The sequence below is a fragment of the Rhododendron vialii genome, chromosome 7a, assembly GCF_030253575.1.
Source record: "Rhododendron vialii isolate Sample 1 chromosome 7a, ASM3025357v1".
NCBI lineage: Eukaryota > Viridiplantae > Streptophyta > Magnoliopsida > Ericales > Ericaceae > Rhododendron > Rhododendron vialii.
The window spans coordinates 21,943,232-21,958,593 of NC_080563.1; the positions used below are offsets into that span (position 1 = coordinate 21,943,232).

Below are 15,362 nucleotides of genomic sequence, written 5' to 3' on the forward strand. Positions count from 1 at the left end.
TCCTGAGGAACCAGAAGCTGTACATGGTGCTGGGATTAGTGGTGTTGGTGAGTCGAGTACGCGAAAGCGAGGTAAAGAACCTGTTCACGAGGAGGAAGATATCGAGGAGTCGTCGGAAGAGGATTAGGGTCGGTGGTTTCGCCTTTGGAAAATCCCTCTACTTGGTCGGGGTACATGGGGGTTGACAGTCCTCCTATCCTATCTTGTTTTTCATTTTAGTAGGTGGCTTCGTAAATAATAGTCTTAGGAAGTTTTTGTTTAGGCCGGCATGTGGCCTTTTGACTTGGTAGTTTGGTGTCGGTGTCGGCCTAGGGTAGAAAAACCAAGCTAGCATATGGCCTCTTCCCATTTTGCTAACCGTTCTTTTGATTAACCAAGGTCATTACAAGCTTTAAAGCCCTTAGTTGATCCTTCGTACAATTTGATTCCCTTTTGATTCAGGTTGTTGATTGTGGCATATTTAGTCTGTGGCATTTTACTTTTCAGTAAATTTCTGGCTGCTTAGTTAATTTGTCTTCCTAATGGTGCTCTCCACTTATATTTGGCTTGGCATTTTTTGTTCACCACGCCTATTTTCGAGCACCTTTTGCGTGGGATATGGTTACTTTTGTTATTAAAGGTTGTTGGAAGTCTCGTATCCACCTTTTTGATTTTGGATACTCCTGTTGGATGCTTGTTATTTACCTGCTTAGCATTTTAGTTGCTCATCTTATCTCCGACTGTGAGTTGCTTTGGGGTAAATGGTTTGTTTTTGATCTCTTGCGCATTGGATTTATTGAAGCATGTGCCGTAGTTGTTTTGCCGGAAGGATTGTTTAGTTTTCCCTTATTTTGTCTGCATTATTGCTCGGGGCTAGCAATGCTCAAGTTGGGGGGCGTGATGAGCAACCAAGATTGTATAATCTTGGTGCTCTAGTTCCCTAATTTGTAGCATTTTGATTCCCTTAGATATCATTTGTATCTCATTTTGCACGTAAGGGTTTGTTTTGGTTGTCTCAAGTAATACGCGGTGCTAAGGCGGTTCTTAACGCCAAGGATCGTAGTCGGAAGTATCCAAGGGTTCGAGGCAGCGAGGCAATGTTCCACCAAGCCCCGTCGGGTGATTAATCTAGGCCAAAGAGGGTGTCGGGCCGCTGTCGGGCTGTCTAGGCCAAAGCAAAGAAAAATTTGAAGTTCTGCCTCCTATGAACCGGTACTGGGATTTGGCCAGTACCGGTTCATGCTGTCCAGAGTCTACGTTTTTCCAGCTTTTGAAGACCTATGAACCGGTACTGGGAATTGGCCAGTACCGGTTCATACTGCAGATTACAGCCACGTTTTTGCTGCTTTTTCTACTTTCTACTTTTGGAATATCTTCCACTTTTGGTTACTTTTGGGATATTTTGTGAGAGAGAGACCACCTTGTATAAATAGGGTCTCTCTCTCTCTCTTGTTGATCATCTTGTCACTTTCCACTTTAAGTCTTTTAGTTTTCTAGAACTCCATTAATGAACTTCAAGCTTTTCTAGCTAATGTCTTAAAGAACTCCTCAAGGTATTTGTCGTTTAATGTTTTCTCGTTTATTAATGTTGTAGCCGCGGACTAGATCCTTTATAAAATCAACTTTATTTTCATTTCTATCGGTTTAAATTCATGTCTTGTTTCTATGCTTTTGTTTTTGCTTTAAGTATGTGTGAGTAGTCGTTTGGCCAAGTCTTGGGATAATCTTTCCCGAAGACTTAGGTGGTTACTTGGTTTTCAAACATTAGGGCTTAAAAGCATGATTTACGGAATATAACTTAACTTGCATTTTTGGTCCAAGCAAAGGGGTGTTAACTACTTGGTGAGGCGTTTGTCAAGCGGTCTTGGCAAGCGGCTCCCCGAGGGCTCGTGGCCTCCTATGTGTTCGATAAATTCGTCAAACAAGTTGGTTCGCCTCCGTTTAATCACATCTTTCATTAAACGTAGTCATAAAAGTTAAATTCTCCGGGTGAGAGCACGCGGTCGTGACTCTCGCCTGAGTCATTTTGAGAACCGGTAACCTCCTTTGTCAAGGGTTAGAAGATCCTTTTACTTGCCTCTTTTAAGTTAACTAAGCTTTTTCCTAGTCTTTTGCCCGGGCGATTTTCACCAATTCTAAGCAAAATCAAGTTGGCCGTCTTGAACGCCGCAGTCTACCTTTTAAACCTACAATCCAGACTAGCTATATTGCGAATTCCCTGTGGTACGATCCCGGTCTTGCCAGTTTACTATGCTACCGACGACCTAGCCCTATGCTTGGGGTTTTTCTCAACCTTATTTGAAGGCGAGGTTGGAGGTTAAGCATTACACCTATACATGAAATGACCTACATGGCTTTATGACCAAAACCCTAAATTATCTTCTTCCCCCTTCCCCTAAAAATCAGTATTCACGTTTCCAACACCAGGCGCGTGTTCTTCATCCAACACTAGGAGTGTTCTTCATCTTCTCTTCAGCTCTTTATCTCAAGCTCTCTTTCTTGTTCATCTTCATCCTCTATTTTCTCCTCTCTCTCTAAAATTTTTCAATGGAGGAGGAGTAAGGGTCAAATATTGTATCAATAGAAGGTTCAAGTCCTTCCATTGATCCATTTTTGGACCCACTTGTAGGTTTAGATTTTGAAATTGAAATTGAATCAAATTCTATTGGAAACCATATGATGGCAGAGGAGAAAAAATATATTGTGATGGACATTGTATCTTGGAAGCCGCGTGAGGAGGTAAGTTTTTCCGTTTACAATGGCCTCTGCTTTGTTGTTGTTGTGGCGTCTGGTTTACAAAATTTAGTTTTTCGATATTTCTGGTTAGAATAGAATAAAGTAAGTAATTTCGGTAGCTAACCACTGCAAAATATTACCATACTTGATAATTAGTTACCGAAATTGAGATACATTTTCAGCATCCAATTACCGAAATATATGTATCTTGTTTTTGTTGTATGCATTTCCGACATGTAATTACCGAAATATAATATTATTTTCAACAGCTATTTACCGAAATGTTATGTATGATTTTCATATATATAGTTGGGCAATTGGTTACCGAATTTTGTACATATTTTCGACATGTTCTTACTGAAAGTGATACTTATTTTCAACAGTTATGTACCGAATTCTATGTATATTTTTGACATTCACTTACCGAAACAGATCCAGACAGCTAGAAAACTTGTTTTAATGGACTTTTGAATTTTTGATACTTTCTTCAGGGTGATGCGGCAGTGGTGTTCTGGCAAGAGTGGCGGTGACGCAGAGAGAGAGAGAGAGAGAGAGAGAGAGAGAGAGAGAGAGAGAGAATGACACCTTGAAGAGAGGCGATGGTGTTCTGGCAGGAGTGGCGGTGGTGCGGTGGTGGCTATGGAGGTGGTGGCTATAGGGGTGGGAGACGTAAATGGGGGTGGGGACTTAGGGTTTCGTATTTGGATGGGTAGGGTGGGAGTAAAAGTATATTTTTTGAGAGGGGAAGGGTATAATGGGAAGATTTGCTACATTTAATGGGTTATATGGAGATTTTTTTTTTTTTTAAATATTGGGGATGGGTTATATGAAGAAGAGGACTAAGGGAGAAAATAGAGGGCTGCGAATAATGACCCCCGTTAACAGAGTTAGCCAATTTTTTTTATTTCATATAGATGAGGGGTTTAAATGGATGATTTTAAATGTCAAGGAATCTTTATGTCCAAAATGTATAAATAAAGGGGTCTCTGTGTAATTTCAGTTTTGTCAGCCCACTAACCATCCTCCACGTTTGTGACATTGTGATATCTACCTGTTGCGGCACGAATTCGCACACTAAATGGCAAATAAGAAAAAACTTATGATACCCGATGTGGCGTGTCTATATCGGAGGTGCCCATTGTGGTGTACTTTATCTGTTTGGAGTTGTCACTTGATTTTAGGAACAATTAACTAATTCGAGATTCCATTTTCGGGTGCCAAAGCTTACAAAAGTGTTTGACATAAAGTGTTTCAATTCACTCCATTGATTTCCCAAAGAGGAGTGCTAGGGACAAATAAAATGGACAAAGAATTGACCCTTAAAGTGTACATGAATGACTCAGATTCACTGTGCAGTGCATCTGAATCGTTCATGTACACTTTAAGGGTCAATTCTTTGCCCATTTTCTTTGCACGTAGCATTTCTCTTTCCTAAATACTTTTCAACTAACCATTAACGATTAAAGGTGATAACAGGAAAGTTAAGGGGACTACTTCGTTCGTTGATATATCAAATAAGATCACCCCAAGCGTAGGGTATAAGCGTCCAATTGAAGCATAATAATCTGAAAAACCGGGATCGTACCCACGGGAATAATTAATACGGCTTGGTTGGATTTGTAGAAGTAAGCACGGGTTTTCGGCTTTTAGGCAGCCAACTTTGTTTTACGTATGCGGTGGAAATAAAAAAGGTGTGGGCAACGTGCCCGGAAAAAAGGGCGGATCGATGAGCGCGCTTTCTTTTGGCAGACGAGCGCTCAATTCAAAGTCGCCACTTAGGTTTAAAGGTCCGACACCCAAGGAACTGAACTTGAAACGCTCGTTGCGTTGTTTAATTTGAAAAAGGTGAAGGCACCAGTCCGTCATAACCATATCTGGGTTTGGGAGCCAAGTTACGAGAGGGGAAGGGTTTTATGGCACCTCTCTCGCCCAATCCGGAGATCGGTTTCTACTTAGGCATTTGCGAAAACGTTTGCGATTCTGTTTGATTAATCAATTCTTTAGCCAATTAGGGCGGGGGAACAGTTTAATGGGGATTAAAGCTGTAACATGTTTGCAGGATGTGAATGAAAGCATGGATGAACAGTTAATATAGGATGAGAACAGACTGGTATGGGAGTTTAAACAAACTGGGAGGCCCCTATTTTGGAGTGACTTACGCAGGAAGAAACCAGCATGCACTGAACAAATCACTGCATGTTGTTGACCCCTGTGTGCGCAACTCTAAAACACGCACGTGCCAGTGAGCTCAAACCCACCACAGCTCTTATTCTCAAACCCTCTAGGTTCTGGAAGGACCAGTGCACACCCAGGACAAACCATGCAGTTATAAGCAGCATAATATACAGTTTAAAGGCTGTAAAGCCCTACAAATTAATAAAACACCGCATAAATAGTGTGTGGACAAAATAATGGCCTAAGGCCGAGCTACCCGTGCAAGGCCACTCACTGGTCGGAGGCAGTCTGGCGCGCGATGGAGCCAATCTATCACGCGAGGGTGCGCCCTGGAGCGCGATGCTCGTGCCCTGGCGCACGATGGTCTGAGCCCTTTTAACCAGTGTTTGGTTTACACATTTCTGGGTTCTAGTACATGTCCAAAATGATCCTAAGGGTACTACAAAACAGCAGAAACACAAGTTAACTACAAACAAACTAGCAGTTTCTAAAGAAAGAAAGCAGTAAACTGGTTTTTAACATGCTTAACAGTGATCTATATATAAATAAATACACAAAAACAGCAAGAAACCAATCCCCACGCGGTCCATCGCGCGATGAAGTGAGAGTGTCGCGCGTGTATATGGGACCGTCGCACGCTGGTTCTTGCCTCTATGATTTTTGAAACCTTGCTAGCTTCAGGACCAGGACTGGTATTGATTACCAGCCTTGGCCCTGCCAGCCCCCCTCAGGGATCAGAACAGGAAAACAGTAGGTATGCTATACCTAGATTGAGTTTGAACGGATGATTGAGCTTTGAGGTTTGAAACTTGAACGAGGTGTTTGAATGGTTATGTGATGGAAGAAGAAGAACAAGCTATGTTCTTGGTTGAGGTGTGAAAATGGTGTGTAATCCTTCTTAAAATTTTTGAACCCTTTAAAAGATGAACAAAGGGAGGTATTTATAGGGAGAGAAGAGGGTGAATCTGGTTGGTGCAAGGAGATGAGCTCAGCCAGTCCACGAGGCTGGCTGAAGTTTGCTTGGTGGCTAAGCTTCCCAGCTGATAAAGGTGATGGGGACATCTTGGACCATCGCGCGATGGAGTCAGTCTGGCGCGCGATGGTGCGCCCTGGCGTGCTATGGTCAACGGTCAAGCTTTGACTGTTGACCACCACCTGGTAGTTTGATCATCGCGCGATGGTTTTAGTCTAGCGCGCGATGGTACACCCTGGCGCGCATGTACCACCTACTCACGCGTTGGTCAACGGTCAAGCTTCGACCATTGACCAACACTTGTCAAGTTGATCTACGCGCGCGGGCTCTCAACCAACGCGTGCCAATAGGGTTTTTGGCTCTTTTGAAGTGGCTTAGGCTAGGTTAGGTTCAAGGGTTTTGCAAACACTCAAAGCTCAAACACGCTATCATTCCCGAGGTGTTCTTGATCCATTTCATCATTGGGGAATCAGAAACCGTAAGTAAACTAACCTGGAAGCCCAGATTGGAGTGTCTACAAAGGGCTAAATTAAAAGCGAATTAACTAGGGTAGAAAGCAGGTTAGGTCTAGGAGTTACTAACACCTACGACTCAAGTCCAGTTACATTTTCACCCAATTACGCGGTTTAAGATACTCAATTAAGGTTCCTAAACCGGAAGATAAGAATGGTTCGATTACCAAGCTAGCTCTAGAATTTGTTTAGCAAACGCTTCGTGAGACAGAGCTCCAAGCATCATGTGTGGTAAGTAGGCAATGCTCTTACCTACACATGATCAAAGAGGTTAATACCTTAGCAATTTGACAAACAAACTCGAACCCCACGTCAATTTTCGAACCAAAGATTCAAACTTTATGGTGAAAAACGCAATTTTACTCGAGCCATGAGGTGTTAATCACTCCATGACCTAACCTTTGAAAACTACTCACACATATCTATGAAGATAAGAGCAAGCAAAAATCTACTAAGCATACTTAAAATAACAACATTAGAAGAAAACTAGATCAAACGATAGATCAGAGTAGCGGCTACAACTTTAATGAAGACTACAATAGCAAAAACTAATTAACTAAAGCAGGAAATTGAAATTAAAAATACTGGAAATGAAGAACGATCAAGAACGATTCAAAAAGCAAACAAATCTAATTCTAGATCTAAAAAAATGCAATACAAAAGTTGTTTGTACAAATGACATCACGGGCTTTAATACTCCAAGGTACGCGCACAGAATATCCCAAAAGGTGCTCCAAAGATCCTCTCTGAAGTCCTCGGTATCGATAGCAGAGACCTTAAGTGGCTGAGAAAGAGCTCGGTACCGATAGACAAAAATAAGTGGTACCAATACCGAAGCAATTAGAGACTGTCGCACGATGATCTCGGTACCGATTGAGAGAACTACAAGGTATCAGTACCGAACCGTGCAATGGCTGTCTCTAGTGAAGCTCGGTATCAATAGGAACTTTTGCATAGTACCGATACTGATTGGCTTAAGCCCAGCCATTGGTTTTGATCTTTGACTTGTCCTTCTAGAGCCAACTGTTTACCTTCGGGTCCTTGAACGCTTTGGCTTGGATTCCGATGATTCCGTTCTTGGTCACTTTTGAACCTTGCGAGTCTTGACAAGCTTTGGCTTTAAAAACTCCTACTTTGAATAATTTTTCTACAAAACTAAACTAAACTACCTTACAAGCAAAAGCAATTAAAAATAACTAATTAAACGATAAAATTAAAACTAAACTAGATAACTAGCGCACCCTACATTGCATTGTCGGGTACTTATCATACCCCCCAACTTGAGGTTTGCTAGTCCCTAGTAAATAAAGTACGAAAAAGTTGAAAACGAACGGCCTTGCAATCCATTCCGCTATCATAACTTAGAACATGCTCAACATTGTAAATTAACAAGAGTTCAATCAACTCGGCTTTTTATTTCATTTCTACAATTCACAATTTCAGCATCCAACTAAATAGGCCAAGCATCAAGCAAGTCTAAAAGCAAGCATAAAAAGGTTTGTGTCCTCGAACAAAGGGAGGATACGGGACACAAAACCTACGAATTTAAACTAAACCATATCCTACGAAAAAGTGCTTTACCAACAGGCAACAGTGAAGAAGAGATACTATGCCTCAACACCGAAAACACTTTATTCAACAGAATTATAAACTAACAGATGAAAATTGGATAGCGACGTGAAAACATACCATGCAACTAACTATGCAAATATCAAATAGTCAATCACAAAGGAATCCATGCGCGCAAAGGATCAACTAAGGTCTTTTTAAGCTTGTAATGACCTTGGTTACAAAGGGAAGGGACTACAAAAAGTGTAGTGGCCATATGTTAGCACGGTTCATCTACCCTTAGCCACTACCGACCCTAAACTACCCAAGACAAGACCACATGCCGGCCAAGCACTAAACAAAGTTACGAATAAGAAATAAAGAAAAACTACTAGATAAGGCCTACTAAAACTACTACCACCGACTCCATCACACCTAGTCGCCATCCTCATCTGGCTTCTCACGGTATTGAGCCTCGAGCTCCCCCTTTCCATCAGAGTCTTTCTCATCCAGAATGTATGCTAGCCCTTATGTCAAACCAATTCTCTTATCGAAGTATTCAACCCTCTTTCCGAATTCGCTTTTGCTCTTACATAGCATTTCTTTGATCTCCTTTCTTTGAGGAATATGGTCATTTGAGGTAAGATTAGTAGCGAGAGAGATTGATGAGCCAATTTTGGGGCTTTGTGGAAAGGGAGATGAAAATTTGGGGTTTTAACTTTTGTAGTGGGAGAAGAGAGATAGAGAATCACATATCAATTCTTTGCATTTTTGCATTCCAACCACTTCTATCACATTCACACTACCCCCAAATTTCCTTGAATCATTGAAAACCACTTTCACGCAACCCTCCAAAACACCTTGAACATTAAACATTGATCCCAACAATCTTCCAAACAACCGGTTGCCTATGTTAAATCAAAGAACGAAAAAAGACAGGATGCAAAGTAGGACAGGGTGACACATATGTGGTATGATCATGCAAAGAATGCATTGTATCCTTTCCTAAGTATGCCTTGGATTCCAAAATGATTGAAAATCGTCATTTAAACCCAATTAGAGATGGACATGCGATTATTCACCTAATTACAAGCATTTTTATTGAAAAGATGGGGATATGGGCCAAAACTTGCTCAAAAACTTAACTCAACACCTAAACTGTTCAATTTTCTACTAAGCATGCAAATTGAGAAGCACAAAATTTCTTAGGATTGCTACGAACTCTTGCCAACTAACAATTATTGAGCATGCAACAAGTCATGAAAAAAAACTAAAAACCATGACAAAATGAAGAATTGCAAGTAAAAAGCTTTTATTTATTTTTGAAATTTTTTGAATTTTCTCAATTTTTTGGATTTTCAATTTTTATTGTTTTTGAATTTTCAAATTGTCCACTAAAATGCAAACAAATAGCACATAAGCTAACCCCTCTCCCCAACTTAAAGCGATAATATGCTTTCATAGCATTAAGAACAGGACGAAGAGAGGAAGAGTGTGCGAATGTATCATCCAAAGGGAATGTCAACCCCTAAATACCTCGACCAAGTTGGAGGATTTCATGTCAATGTCTTGCTCCAGCCATATTAGATGCTTCCAGGATTTACTCCTTCGGTTCTGTCAACTTGGAACCATAGCTAGTCACACTGGACCATATCCAAAGCTTTATCGGACTAACAACTGCGGCTCGTAGCCACACCCATACTTAGGGCTCCTGAACGCCTCACTCACTCCAGCTTTAGGTCCAAACTACCAAGGCTGGTGTGATAGCATATAAACCCTGCAGAAGACTTGAAAGACCGACTTTTCATAAAACAATTGACATTAGAACCACCGGCCCGTGTTATCTAGCTTTAAACAAAAAAAAATGAAAAGATAGAAAATAAGAGGAAACACAAGAAACAATTAAAAGCAGATAAAAATATGCAAAACAGAATGAAATGCACCACCTGATCATCACGCGATCACACGAGTCATACTTTTCTTCCCATCTCTTACCGGTGGGGTAAGAAATGGGTGGCTATACTAGACCGTCGAAAATTTGTTATGCTAGCGTCCGTAATAAAATTTATCGCTCGACCTCGCCAAACAACTAAGTTCAGCGCCCCTTAGGATCAGAACAGAGTAAGAAAAGATACAACCTAGCGTGCACTCCAGGAAATATCAAGCCTCACCCATAGACCTAAGTTGCCACTGATTAGAGACAATCTCGGAGAGCATGGATTATTAACGATAAACTATTACCAAGAAGAACTAATGAAAGCCCTTTTTACAATAACACTTTGGTGAAATCTTTTGCATGTGAGGTGTCTCCAAGACTTTATTCAAAGCAAGAAAAACATAACATAACAAAACAAAACATGACAAAATAAGAAAGAAAAACAAATATGTACAATATATACAATTTAATATCAGAACTCAGAGCGTCAAAGTCACAGCTAGACTCCGCCAAACAATGAAGTCCAACGTCCCCTTAGATCATAACCAGGCAAGCAACAAGATAGAGCCAAGTGCGTTAGCACGGGAATATCAAGGCTTATCCTAAAGATCTATACTGCCCCCGTTGGGGCTAATCTAGAAGACGTAAGTGTTTTACTATGAATTACTTCTATCAGAAAAGCTAATTAAAGCCCTATGTCACTGATATTAAATGATTTGCCCTTCGAACCGAAGCTGGGCACACGATCCTTCTTTTAGTGGCGGCGTGCGAAGATACATATACCCAAGTCAATGGTGGATACCCCCTGCCCGAGGGTCGGGTCCGACAACCAATTAAGTTCAGCGGTTACGCTTTCGCTCCCCGTGCAAATATAGTGAAAACAAGCTAGATCAACGGATCGACCGTGTAAACTGGATCGATCAACTCCTCATCCGGTTCTCCAACCTCAAAAATACCAAGAAATGGTTTAAGTTTTTGACCATTTACTTTAAAAGATTTACCATTAATTGGATTCAAAACATCAACAGCACCATGAGGATAAACATGTTCAACAACATATGGGCCAGCCCAACGAGAACATAATTTACCAAGAAACAAATGTAGCTTAGAATTGTATAAGAGTACCTTCTGGCCAACCTCAAAGTCTTTCCGGTGAATTCGTTTATCGTGGTAAGCCTTGACTTTTGCTTTGTATATGGCAGTGTTGTCATAAGTATCTCTCCGAATCTCTTCAAGCTTGTTGAGTTGGAGCCTTCCGTGTGCCCCGGCGGCCGATAAACGATAATTCAATGCCTTGATTGCCCAATATGATTTGTGCTCGAGCTCTACCGGAAGATGACATGCTTTTCCAGAAACCAAACGATACGGCGAAGCTCCCAAGATGGCCTTGTATGCAGTGCGATAAGCCCATAGTGCATCGGTCAAAAAAAGACTCCAATCTTTACGGTTTGGATTCACCGTCTTTTCCAAGATATGTTTGATTTCCCTATTTACCAATTCTGCTTGCCCATTCGTATGTGGATGATAAGCGGTGGAGACCTTGTAAGTGATACCATACTTCTTCATCAAGGCTTCAAAGATGCGATTGCAAAAATGGGTGCCTTGGTCGCTGATGATAGCCCTTGGCATTTTGAAGCGTGACAAAATATTTTCCTTAAGGAACTCCACCACTACCTTGGCATCATTGATACGCGTTGCAATTGCTTCAACCCATTTCGATACATAATCAACCGCCAACAGGATGTGCAAATTCCTAAAAGAAACAGGGAACGGTCCCATGAAGTCAATGCCCCAACAATCGAAAATCTTGACTACTAGAATGTTTGTTAGTGGCATTTCGTCCTTCCGAGTCACACTTTCAAGCTTTTGACAACGTTCACAAGCGACGCAAAAGTGATAAGCATCCTTGTGCAAACTTGGCCAATAAAACCCACATTGTAGCATCTTGGCGGAAGTCTTCTTAGATGAGTAGTGGCCCCCATAAGCTTCTGAATGGCAAAACTAGAGAATTCTCCATTGATTTGAATTTGGAACACAACAGCACACTATTTGATCTTGGCAATACTTGAAAAGATAAGGGTCGTCGTATGAGAACATCCGCACTTCATGAAGGAAACGACGTTCTTGAGGAGACCAATGCGGTGGTAAGAGGCCCGTAGCCAAATAATTCACAATGTCAGCAAAGCATGGGGTACTCGAAACGGCCAGCAACTGTTCATCCGGGAACGTGTCCATAATCGAAAGACTCGGAGTAGGATCCTCAAACTGTAGCCTCGATAAATGGCCGGCTACCACATTCTCGACACCCTTCTTATCCTTAATGGTCAAATTGAATTCTTGGAGAAGTAAAATCCGCCTTATCAAACGAGCTTTGACATCTTGCTTGGTAAGTAAATACTTGAGAGTAGAGTGATCCGTATAAACGGTAATAGGAGCACCACCGATCAAGTACGATCGAAATTTGTCAAAAGCAAACACTACTGCCAACAATTCCTTCTTTGTGTTAGTGTAATTCATCTGCGCATCATTCAACGTTTTGCTTGCATAATGAATCACATAAGGATGCTTGTCCTTCCTTTGTCCCAAAACAGCACCTACAGCATAGTCGTTTGCATCACACATAAGCTCGAACGGGAGGCTCCAATCTGGCAGCTGAACAATTGGAGGAGAAGTGAGACTATCCTTCAACTTGACAAATACTTGCTCACTCGCGGGGGTCCATTCAAACGGTACATCCTTGGCAAGAAGATGGCATAAGGGTCGAGAAATAGCACTGAAATCTTTTATGAAACTTCGGTAAAACCCAGCATGCCTCAAGAAAGAACGGATGTCCTTGACACACTTCGGAGTAGGGAGATTCCCAATTAAATCAACCTTGGCCTTATCCACCTCAATTCCCTTCGACGATACAATGTGGCCCAAAATGATACCCTGAGTAACCATGAAATGGCATTTCTCCCAGTTTAGCACCAAATTCTTTTCCTCATATCTTGTCAGAACTTTCTCCAAATTGGACAAGCAAGCTTCGAATAAGTCACCAAAAATAGAGAAATCATCCATGAAAACCTCTACAATCTTCTCGACCATGTCACTAAAAATCCCCATCATACACCTTGAAAACGTTCCCGGAGTATTGCACAAACCAAAAGGCATACGTAGATAAGCGAAAGTTTCGAATGGGCAAGTGAAAGTCGTTTTCTCTTAATCCTCTAGAGCAACTTCAATTTGATTGTAACCGAAATAACCATCTAAGAAACAATAGAATGCATGCCCGGCTATCCTTTCCAAAATTTGATCGATAAACGGCAAAGGGAAATGATCCTTTCTTGTGCTTGCGTTGAGTTTCCGATAATCAATACAGACTCTCCATTCTGTCTGAACACGTGTTGGCACTAGCTCATTCTCCTCATTACGCACAACTGTAACCCCGGATTTCTTCGGTACAACTTGAATCGGGCTCACCCATTTACTATCAGCGATGGGATAAATGATCCCAACATCCAGGAGCTTTAAGACCTCAGCATGAACTACATCCTTCTTAATAGGGTTCAAGCGGCGTTGGGGTTAGCGAGACGGCTTGACATTATCCTCCAAAGCAATATGGTGAGAGTAAAGAGTAGCATCGATTCCTTTGATATTCGCAATGGTCCATCCTATAGCCTTCATGTGTCTCCTCAATAAATTAATCAACTTCGTCTCTCGGAGATTCTCAAGAGATGAGGAAATAACCACATGATAGGTCTCATTGTCTCCAAGGAAAGCATACTTCAAAGTGTCAGGCAAAGGTTTCAATTCCAATTTTGGTGGCTCAACGCTAGATGGAAGAACTTTCTTCTCAATTGGTGGAAGCTCCTCAAACTCTTCAAACTTTGGAATCCAAGAATTCATAGCACAAGCTTCATCTTCCTCATTGAGCAATGAACACAAATAACTCACTTCAGAAGATTCGAGAAATTCGACCTCGTCGGCTGTAAGAGCAACTTGCAAAGGATCACTATAGAGCAACTCGTCCACGTGTTCTTCTACAAGAGTATCAATAAAGCTCACTTCATTCACGTTCTCGTCATCCCCCATTTGATTGCCCACATTAAAAACATTGACCTCCATCTTCATGTTACCGAAGGTCATATTAAGAAGTCTATTTCGACAGTTGATAACTGCATCCGCCGTGGCTAAAAAGGGTCTTCCAAGAATCACTGGAGTAGAAGCAGTAGAAGAGTCGGTCGGATTTGTATCGAGAATCACAAAATCGACCGAATAGATAAACTGATCAACTTGCACTAGAACATCTTCCACTACCCCTCTTGGTACACAAACGCTTCGATCGGCCAACTGAAGTGTGACACGAGTAGGCTTCATTTCCCCCAAACCAAGTTCTTGATAAATAGAGTACGAAAGTAGATTAACACTGGCCCCAAGATCAAGTAAGGCTTGTTCGATATGCTTCCCTCCAATGGTAATCGCAATAGTAGGGCTTCCCGGATCTTTGTACGTAGGCGCGATATTCGTCTGAATGATAGAACTCACTTGTTCAGTAAGAAAGATCTTCTTTTGAACATTAAGCTTGTGCTTTCGGGTACACAAATCTTTAAGAAACTTAGCATATGAGGGAATTTGCTTGACTACATCCATAAGAGAAATGTTGATCTTCACTTGATTGAATAACTCATGCAACTCCGCATTGTAATTTGGTTTCGCCAAGGCTTTCAAACGATGAGGAAATGGTGCCGGTGTTGGAATAACTCAAGGTTCCAGTACACTCTCCTTATTCTTGCCTTTATCCTTTTCCTCTGAAACCTCCTTGCTTGCTTCCTTGGGAGATTCCCCAAGGATCGATGTTGGACTTGAACTTTCAATAGGAGAAGGCAATAAGGTTGATTCCGAAGGCATCACCACTTGGTTGTCTACTGTCTTTCCACTTCGAAGTGAGATAATGGCCTTTGCTTGCTCGGGGAAAGTCACCGAAGAGCTAGCAAAGTGAAGGCCTTGAGAAGTCGGATTAGAATTTGGTTGCGGATTAGGTTGAGGTTGAGTAGGAAACTTCCCTTTCTCTTGTTGAAGCAAACCCACCGTAGTTGTCAACTTCCCTAACTGGTTTCTGATATCGTTCATCATCTGAGTTTGTTGCTCATTGATAGCAGTTTGACCTTGCAAGAGAGCACTAAATTGATCTTCCCAAGAACGCTTTGGTGGTTGTTGGTGGAACTGGGCTGCTGAAATTGGTTTGCATGTGGGAACGGAGCAGAGGGAGCAAAACCAGGCGGACCTTGAGCTTGAGGGAAACGGAAAGCATTCTGAGGTTGTTTCCAAGGTAATTGAGGAGTGGGAGGTGGAACTTGAGAAGAACTCCCTTCATTAGGTTGATTCCAATGGAAAGCTGGATGTTGTCTTGTCCCCGGATTATAAGATTGAGAATAAGGGTCAAAACGTTGCACTACATGTACCTCTTCTGGAGCAATCCCATTAATCACGTTCTTAAGAGCAGGAATGTTGGGGCACGTCT

At 41.7% G+C, this 15,362-nt stretch overlaps 1 protein-coding gene across 1 annotated transcript; it reads right to left on the reverse strand.

The window, feature by feature from the left end:
- Nucleotides 1-13,423: 13,423 nt before the first annotated feature.
- On the reverse strand, nt 13,424-14,749 carry LOC131332803 (uncharacterized). Its single transcript, XM_058367101.1, has 3 exons — nt 14,635-14,749; nt 13,978-14,562; nt 13,424-13,881 (listed from the first exon to the last, which is right to left on the reverse strand). The coding sequence occupies exons 1-3, from the start codon at nt 14,747-14,749 to the stop codon at nt 13,424-13,426; spliced, it is 1,158 nt and encodes a 385-aa protein (XP_058223084.1).
- Nucleotides 14,750-15,362: the final 613 nt, after the last annotated feature.